This window comes from Syngnathus scovelli, chromosome 2, assembly GCF_024217435.2.
Source record: "Syngnathus scovelli strain Florida chromosome 2, RoL_Ssco_1.2, whole genome shotgun sequence".
Taxonomy (NCBI): Eukaryota; Metazoa; Chordata; class Actinopteri; order Syngnathiformes; family Syngnathidae; genus Syngnathus; species Syngnathus scovelli.
The window spans coordinates 10,490,756-10,500,505 of NC_090848.1; the positions used below are offsets into that span (position 1 = coordinate 10,490,756).

Sequence of the window (9,750 nt, forward strand, 5' to 3'; positions counted from 1 at the left end):
TATGAATTTAGTGTAGGGCCTACACTATTAGTGACGAATCCCAATAATTTATATAAAAAAAAAAAAAAAGAAAAAAAATTCCGAGACACGCACGCTCAAACGCACGCACGCGCGTGAATCAACAAATGCCCCTAGCAACGAGGTGGCTGCGAATAAATCAATATTTTGGCCTCCTTTCACCCCCCCCGCACACAGCCTTAGAACCGATGCCCCCCAGAACACAATAGAGGTCACGACTTTAGTATGACCCCTCTTCATGCACCCGAAGACCCAAATAAAGCCAATACTCTGACAGGGGTGGGGGTGATGTAACTATAATTGTAATAAATTCTATTGCTTATTTTACACTCACTTTTACAAGATTACAAATGTGGTTTTGTACTCACATTGATACATAAGCCACATTCAAATCATTCCCTACTGAGTGTGTGGATTGGATTAGAAACATCTGGGATATGTACTTGGTTTGGCAAGAACGACAAAACGATGGTGTCTCATTTTTGTGTAAGATTAGGGCGCCACCATGTGGTATATATTGGCAGTTACAACTGTAATAATTTTACTTCTTGCAAATCAGTTCTGTAGTTCTGACGTGTATGATTTCGCGTTGTCAAAGAGACCTTCCCTTTTGACAGAAAATTTACTGGGGTCTTATATATGATGAAATCACATTTTTTTTCACTCCTCCTGGCACCTTCCACAACCTTATTGACCTCTTTCCTTCGCCAAAGTGTCTCCTTCCTTCCTTCCTTCCTTCCTTCCTTCCTTCCTTCCTTCCTTCCTTCCTTCCTTCCTTCCTTCCTTCCTTCCTTCCTTCCTTCCTTCCTTCTTTTCATGCATCCACACCTCCTCCCTTTTGTCACTGAAATCTTCTCTTCCTTATCCCCTTAATTCCTCAGAAATAATATTTCATCCTTGTGTACTACACTTTTTGTATCATTCCAGTTTTTTTGAGGCTTAAAACTACATTTCTGCCTTTCTTCCTTAGGTACCTGTCCTAAAGCCACTGCTTTAAAATCCGTTTTCCTTTTTCTTCATTAAAATATTTGCAATTAGCGTTGCAATATTTGCGACACTACTTTGCCTATATGAGCTCATTGAATAAGTGTAAAAACTGTATACTGTACCGTTTCTAAATATATGCGTTAATTCCGATGTGTGTTTGCGTGTGCGCGCGTGCTGCCACTTCTGGTGTTTATTCAAAGTGGGAAACGCGTGCAGATGGCCCCGATTGAGGAGGCGAGGTACCGTGCCCCTCAACCCCCGCCACACTCCCCGATGAATTGAATTTGGTGTCCGGAAGATGGATGGATCCCTCCCCAAAGACACACAGTTTATGAGTTTGGGCTTTTTGGTAAATAGGAAGAGAAAATGAAAGTGTGTAAAAATGAAGATAAAGTGGGAAGAGATGGCTTCATAACACCATGTATAGAAGGTGCTTGTACATTGCCAAAAGTTGCAATAGATATTTATTATAAATTTTGCATTGATGAATGACAGTACATATGTTTGGGATGCTCCTGAGAATAAATAAGCAGCACCCTTTGTCAACAAAACACAATAAACATTCATATCGTTAATATTTACAATATAATAATAATAATAATAATTTGTCATTCTTAAGGCATTGCCATGTTCAGTGACACAGGCAAACCGTGATATTTTTGTTTTGCAAATTTCACGGATGATTCGAGAAATATTCCAAAGCCACTGAAAAAAAACTAAACCATGATGCATGTACTTTATTTATGTTTGAGTACAATACAACATTATAGTGCTATTTTTCCTAACATTATTTTTAAGGGGATGGGTGGGAACGCATTAATGGCATTTCCATTCATGTCAATGTGTAAAGTTGATTTGAGACATCACAAATATTTTGCTGAGGTTGTTTTGGCTTACCTGCACAACTTTTTAAAAGAGCTCAAATTAATGCGCATATGCAGTGTTGTCAGATTTGCATGATGATGTGTCAAATCCTATCAGAGCTTTCAATTGGCTATGGTTGGGAGGAGCAATTGATTTAATATCTTTGTTTTCTTGGTGTGCCGGTCCCCATATGTAGGTGACATCATAATTAATCGATTATTTTTGGACTTTGATGGTCTAAAATGGATGGTGAAAGACATCACCTTGTTCCAAGCAATGACAACAATTGGATTTGAAAGATCTTAGGCAAATGGAAATGTCATGATTGTAAGTGTCCAGATTGGGCTATGCGGTTCCGAGGCCTCTAATGTATGCACGCGCACCTTATGACAAGCCTCAGTACAGATGGTCCGAGCGTGAGTTTGAATGAGAAGGGAACCATCCGCGGCTGCTGACGCATTGTGTGTGTGTATGTGTTGGGAGGGGTCTTCAATACAGCACTTAATGAGAACAGACTGGCCCTTTCTCAACCCCCTTCTCGTCCCTCACCCCGACAACCCCCCCACCCAACACACACACTCTCGCTGTCTGATTTCCCATTTCTTCTCTTCGCCCATTCCCATCTGTTTGGAGACAAAGGGCCACGAGCCAGCTCGGGCCTCGGGACCCGGCTGGTGAAGTAGGCCCGGATAATACGGCCCATCCCGGGGGCTGCATTTCAACACATGGACAAGGCTTTGTACTTTCTGTACCTATGCTGCTCAAGCCCTCTTTATACTGGGGGTCGAGGGGGGGTGGTCCTACTGAACACACACCTCCATCAGGTGTTTGCGTGTGCACTTTGAACATGAATACACATCCATGCGGAGCGGAGTATAAAAGCCAGCGGGGAAAAATGACAGCTCTCCAATGTTGTGAACATATGGCTGTTTGTTGTCACACTGTCCCTGCCCAATTTGCACAAAGCGTGCCACTTCTCTGAATTAAACGGGTGTGAGTGGAACGCCACGTGCATGCTGGCATGGAGCGAACCTTGAGCACGCCCAAGTGATGAAGAAGATGCAGCATTGCGGACTGCACACTTCCTGACATATGGTCGCTCCTCATCCTCAACCATTACATAAGCCCGCTGTGCTGTGAGTGTGTGTGTGTGAAATGTGACTCTCGCGTTTTCTCTTGTCTCTCTCTCAACTCACACACACACACACACACACACACACATAGAGAGAGACAGCAACAGCAGCCACACTGCCAGCCAGGCTGTTCAGCGCCCTCAGCAGTTTGGGGGATGGAGAGAAGGAAAGGAGGGGTGGGGGGCATGGGGCGTGAGTGGAGGGGGTTATGGGGTAAGGAATAAATTGAAGGAAGCTGATGCTAGCACAGCTTTTGAGATGAGGGGGCGGGGGACAAATGGCCTTGCAGTGCCTTAATGGAAGTGTACAGATGGACACAGCCTTTCAGTGGAATCAAGCACAAGTCCAAGCAATGCCACAAGTTCGCAGCTTGTTTTAGTTCTGTATAGAAAACCACAATCTGTCAATGTTTTATTTCATTTGTTTTTTTTATTTCGCTTAAGTTATTTCAATGAGTAAAGTTTGAATCATGTTACAGTGGAACCTTAACTGTAGAACTTAACCCATTCCAAAACACCTCTGATGGAAACGGTGGCAGTGAATTCACTGAACTTATTTAACAAGCAGCAGGTTGGCAGATAGCGAATAATTCTTGAAAAATCTTTACTGTCAAATTAAACATTAAAAACATTGTCTAACCTGGCATACAATACAAAATGCCATAGATCTGAAAAAGCATGTTGTAACTGCATGAGCAATGGATTCTGACCAAAAATAGTGCGACAACGTAAGCAGGTAAGCAATATGACAATTGTGTATATAATCTTTTTATGAATAATCTATTTTATTTTATGTTTAATAAGTATTGCACGTTTTCTCTTTTTAATGACTGTATAGCTAATTTGACCCTTTATCATATAAATACATGTATTTTTTATTATTATTACTTTCTATGCATATTATCTATTTTATTTTATGTTTAACAAGTGTTTTTATGACTGCACCTACTTTTGCACTCCCCTGAGTATCTCGAGTATTTTGCACATATGCACATATTTTGTCCATATATGACTGGCAGAAGTGCCACAATTTGGCTTTCACCACAGATGCTCAGCGGGCAGGAAAATGCTCATTTACTTGCCGGTTGAGAAGAAGCACCTGTGGCTAAAGCCAAATTGTGGTGAGGATTTTACTTTCTGGACTTGGATTTCCCACTTCTGATCAAAAAAATAGGAAGGGCATGGTTTCATATGGCGCTCCCTTGGCATTGATGAACAATTATGTACATAAGATAATGGTATCGGAACAGATTAATGTCTTTTGTATTCATTTTGCTGGGAAAAGTCAATTTAAGATGTGAGTGCTTTGATTTATGAGCATGGTCACAAAGCCAACTCAATACGTAAGTCAAGGCTCCATGAACCGAACAGCAAACATTTTAAGATTGGAACGGGGACGTACATACGGGCGAACGGACGGACGGACAGACAGACAGACAGACGTCTATCACAAATGAATATAAATATTTGTGTATTTTTGCTCAAACCATTTGGTCATATTGTACATCTCTGCGATGAGCTGGCTCATAAATTTCCATGTCTCCCATCGCATCCCGCCCTCCCGGCTTTCCCACGGGAGGTGCCAGACGGCCAGTAATTTGGTTGTCTTGGCTCGTCTGGAGTAACACCTGCCCCCTCTCTGGGGAGGGAGCGAGCCTTTCAGCCAGGAGCACACACGAAGGAGCCTACTACTACTGTCTTAGCTGCTGACCACTGACACTGTGTGTGCGTGTGTGTGCATGTGTGCGTGAGTGCGTGCGAGCGTGCAGCGCGCTTGCCACGTGCACGTTTGACGCTTTCCACACGTCCACATGCAGAAGCGTGAAGTCATCCAATGCGTCTCACAATGTGGTACGAGTACAATGAGTTGTATGTGGACTCCCTCTAGTGGTTCATGAACGAATCGCTCAATTGAAATGTTTAAACTCTGCAGAATGTTACGGTAGCTTAAACATTTTTTGAACAGAACACTTGAGTAGAATTTAGTGGTATTGAAATTTTAAGTGCTGCATATTGACATATACTTTAGAAATGTTTGTTATCAAACATTTAAGTGCATTTTTTGTGTTCTGTAGCCTACATTATAATTGAATCTTTAATCATATGAAAGAAAAAATCCAACTTTATAGTGCAGTCAGTGTTGGTGTTCAAACTAAGTACAGTTGCTTACCATAATTCGTAATAAATATACTTTTTATGACGATATACTCAGTCATTCTTAAGCCCCCATTTTGAAATGTATTACAATCAGAGGAAGATAAAAATACAAACAACATATATGCTTTCAAATATCTCCGTTTTTAATTGAAAATAACACCGGAAAATATGAAAAGTTTGTCTTTTAGAAACCAGCAGTCACACAATAGCTCTACTACAAAAGATGTGCATATAAGCAACAAGTAGTCTACACAACCCTGAAGAGACAAAAAAATCTTTGGATAGAGGATATGTTTTTTTTCTCTTCACTAGAAAAACCACATCATTAATTTACAAATACAAAGCAGAGACAATAAAACAAATACCCCGCAAACCCCAATAACATCAAAGTATTGAACATAATAAATTCAGTGTAAATTATTTGTTGTTGGGTTATTTTTTTGGTCACAGCAAAAAAAAAGAGGTTGAATTATATCAATCCCTCGGTGATGGAAGCCGTTTGCCATAATTGTTTTTAAAATGAAAGTTATGAGCGGTCCATTTCTAACCTTCTTAACTATAAGGAAATAAATAATTTATAGAGCCAAGGTGCTCCATCTTGAAGTGCTTATCGTTGCTATTGATAGACAATAGACATCAAATGATGACCATAATAATAATAATGATAATAATAAAAACATCAGACTCACATTAAATAAATAAACAGAAAGTGCAATTTTAAAGAGGACCACCACTTTCCAAGTTGAACTCCACAATCTAAGATATCGAAGCAAAATCAATATACACACACGCCCGAGGTAAACATAAATAAGTGTAGTCTTAAATAGCAACACAATTAAACAAATAATTCCGTACACTTCATAAAATAACAATTTAAGGTCACCGTTTTATACGTCTTAAGTGGCACTTACGCATTTTTTCCTTCTTCCCCCGTGGAAACCTAGAATTCATAAGACATCGTTCTAGTTTCCGATTTACCCACATTATGAATTTGAGACTGTTATTGAGGACAGAACAATTCAATTAAAATGGGACTTATATGCATACGCTTCAGGATCCTCGCTCCATGACGTCACAGAGTGTCCTATTCATGCAAATGCTTGCAAATCATTGTTGACCCGCTTAACACTACGAGGAGCAAAGGGGAACATTTGAAAATTGAGGGGAAAAAAAAAAAAAAACACTGGTCAATAAAATCTCAAAGGCCAAACGTGTCATGTTTTTTTTTTTTTTTAAACGTCCAGGACGTGGTTGAGATAGGAGATGTAGCAGATAGCAAGTCTGAGGATCTCAATTTTGGACAGTTTCTTGTCCGGTGGCAACGTAGGCAGCAGTTTGCGGAGCTCGGCGAAGGCCACGTTGAACGCCTCCACCCGGATCCTCTCCCTGGTGGCGTGGGCCGAGCGGTACTTGGCGGTGGCCCGCCGCCGTCGCCGCTTCTCCTCGCGGCTTAGAGGCTGATCCGCCCGGCACTTGTTGGCCCGTTCGTCGCCCTCCGCGAGCTCCTCGGACGAGCATCCAGCCGACTTGAGGCCGCTCAGCAGTGTCTCCGGGTCAGATTGAGTCCACGACAGATCCGCCTCGGCTTGGTCCGGACTGAGCATCATCTTTAATATCCTTTTGAACGGAAGTTCCTACACTAAAATGGGGTGAGGGGTGGGGGTGGGGGGTGTAGAAATATTTAGCACTTCTTTTCTTCTATTTTTTTTTTCATACGTAACCATGCAGTGAAAAAAAATGAATTTACTTAAATTAAATCGGTTGCACATAAGTAAATTTCGGAAATTTTAATCACATTTTAATCAAGTGCAACAAATATGTTCAAACTTGGTAAACTATTTTTTAAAAGTGACATTTATCTATTTGAAATCAAACAAAAAGCAGTCTATTTTTAACGCATGATGACATTTCAATTATAAATAGTGACTGTCCTCTAGCAAGGGAGTCTCGAACTGTGTCCCCAACTGTTCAGATGTTTATTTTGGTTTGTTTTGGAAAAATGAAAAATAGAAAAGCTCTTTTTTGAAATTCTAAACTCCATTATGCATGTCTGTTTATTGGCGAATTAACATAATAAGACTCGGCCATCTGTCAGAGCGATAACGCAACTGTTTGGCTGAATCTTGCCAAAATATATATTTTTAGGGATAATTAATGCAAAAAGAAATCATTCAGAAATTAAACATATTGAAATATCAACTATTACTGATTATCCTGATGGAAACATTTAAAGCACATGATTCATATTTATGCTGTACCAAAATTCGAGACTCACCTTGATACAGTTGTCAGATTTTTTTTTCCCTCTCTCGCAAATATCCTCAAAGGATGCTCAACTTGAAGTCATATTCCAGCTCGGTGTTGCACATGCAACTTTAATGCCAACTTTTTCTTTTCCAACTTGCACGCTTGGGAACGCGCGCTGGTGAAATGTTTGGAGAGGAATTATAGCTATACAAGTAATAGTGCCCGCCACCTTTTTGGGTTCGTCAGAAGGTTCGCTCCTCCACATGTGATGACGAAGAGACAAAAGAAGCGGATCGCGGGCTACTTCTCCATCGCCGTGCAGGAAGGTGATGATGATGATTGAGATAAAGAGCCTTCGGGATGGGAAGTCACTTGATGTGCATATTAACACTTCCTATCGCTCTCCCGGTATGAGATAAGATCCAAGCGACCCCCGTCTAATAAAGGCGCACTTCACGGACGGAGGGGCTGGAATATATTGGAGGAGAGAGAGGTCTTGTCTAACGTCTCTCTCTCTCTCTCTCTCTCTCTCTCTCTCTCTCTCTCTCTCTCTCTCTCTCTCTCTCTCTCTCTCTTTCTCTCTCTCTCCCCTCGTGCACGCGCATGCTGTTGTGCCCCCCCAGGCGCTTCCAGCATCCCCTGGGTCTTGGGGAGGCAAAGATCCGTGTGTTTGATAAAAAAAAAAAAAAAAAAAAAAGGGGGAAAACATGACATGTTGGTGCACATTTGCCTTTTTTGTGAATGAGATGACAAGTAATACAATAAACTCATGATGGATGCTCTTAATTTATTCGAATGTATTGTTCCTATTACAGTGGTCTGCTTATTTATTTATTTATTTATTTATTTATTGATTTATTTATTTATTTACTTATTTATGCGCAGGTGTGCAATGTTTAATATTTGTGTGGGTTTTTGGGATGATGGATTGGAATTATTTTTGTCAATTGGAAATATTAAGTTTCATCTGGCTCCAAGGCAACAAAAGGAAACAAATGATTTTTTTTGCTTGAATATAAATGAGGAATACATTTATTTCTCTTTGCTCTCCCCGACGTACTTTTTCTTTGAGGCATTGGCATGAAAAACAGCTGTTAAGAAGTACCTACATAATGCCTTTGCCTTGAAATATAAATTGAATTTGTTCTGTGACCACATTAAAATGTATTTATGGATTGGAAATGGCATTATCAGCACGCACAGCATATATAAATATATATATATATATATATATATATATATATATATATATTTTTTTTTTTTGCAAACAAATGTTTGTTTGCAATTTCTGGCCTGATCCCATCTGAGTTGCACTAAAAAATAAAATAAATCATGCCAATTGTAAGGATGCCCCACTAATATGACAGTCAGTCTCAGCTTTTCAATATAACTGTAATATTCGTCACTCTTCACAGAGGATGAAGTTTAGTAAAGTGTGAGCATTGCGGTATCTCTATATACGTATCTCTACATGTGTTTCTACAGCATTTGAGTTCAAATATCCGCTGCCTAGAGATATTATAACACTGCAACATAGATGCTGTTAATTATCCTGTGCCTATGGCATTTCCCACGATGTGTTAACATTAATCTAGCCTTTAAGGCAACGTTTTGTGGTATAAACACACAACATGCCCTTCTCGTTGATTTAAGTTAAGTTTGACTGGAAACTTCAGCTGAGAGTGGCAAAAGACAACTTGAAGCTTTTTTTCCAATAATTTGCCTCGCTGTCAAACTGTTGCTTGTTGGGAATTGAGTTGAGTCACGAGAGTGCTATGTAGCTCAAGTCAAAGCAAAATGTCCGGTCACGCTCGTTCCTTGGCACCATTGTATTTGGCCCCCAAAAAAGAGAAGAAAAATAGACTTGACTTTAGTGCCGATACAAACTCCCACATATTGCTCATTTGTGAGATCTCAGTCGCCCTATTAGTCCTGCTGACCACCACACCTGCCATCCATTGCTCTTCCTGTCAAGCCAAGAGGAGAAGATGCTGCATGCCAGTATGTGTGCAGACTATCGCTGTGCCTAAAGTGGTGATTACAATTATAAGAGCAGGCTCAATGACTGGTTGTGGCCTGCAGCCACCGTGCACACCCTCACTGTGATGGACACAAAAGTCACACTGCATGCAGTGCCAGAAGGACAAAATCTGCGCAAATCTAACATGCATGAGAGAGAATTGACTGTGTTAGAGATGACGGACAGGTTGCCCTCGGCTCTCAGAGTGTGTAAATGTGTGTGTGTGTGCGTGAGTGTGTGTGTATATGTGTCCATGGGCTCCAGCTGTCAAGAGGCCTCTGTCTCCTGGTCCTGACATGTCTCCGATACTCCCTGCTGTGAGAGT

The 9,750-nt window shown here is 40.7% G+C and overlaps 1 protein-coding gene across 1 annotated transcript; it reads right to left on the minus strand.

The window, feature by feature from the left end:
• Positions 1–5,278: 5,278 nt before the first annotated feature.
• Positions 5,279–7,869, minus strand: nhlh2 (nescient helix loop helix 2). The gene is made up of 2 exons (XM_049755049.2): positions 7,434–7,869; positions 5,279–6,797 (listed from the first exon to the last, which is right to left on the minus strand). The coding sequence occupies exon 2, from the start codon at positions 6,763–6,765 to the stop codon at positions 6,391–6,393; it is 375 nt and encodes a 124-aa protein (XP_049611006.1). The 5' UTR covers positions 6,766–6,797; positions 7,434–7,869; the 3' UTR covers positions 5,279–6,390.
• Between the last annotated feature and the right edge of the window lie 1,881 nt (positions 7,870–9,750).

Excerpts from the sequence above, each read along its gene's own strand:
- nhlh2 (XM_049755049.2), bottom strand. The coding sequence starts at position 6,765 with ATGATGCTCAGTCCGGACCAAGCCGAGGCGGATCTGTCGTGGACTCAA.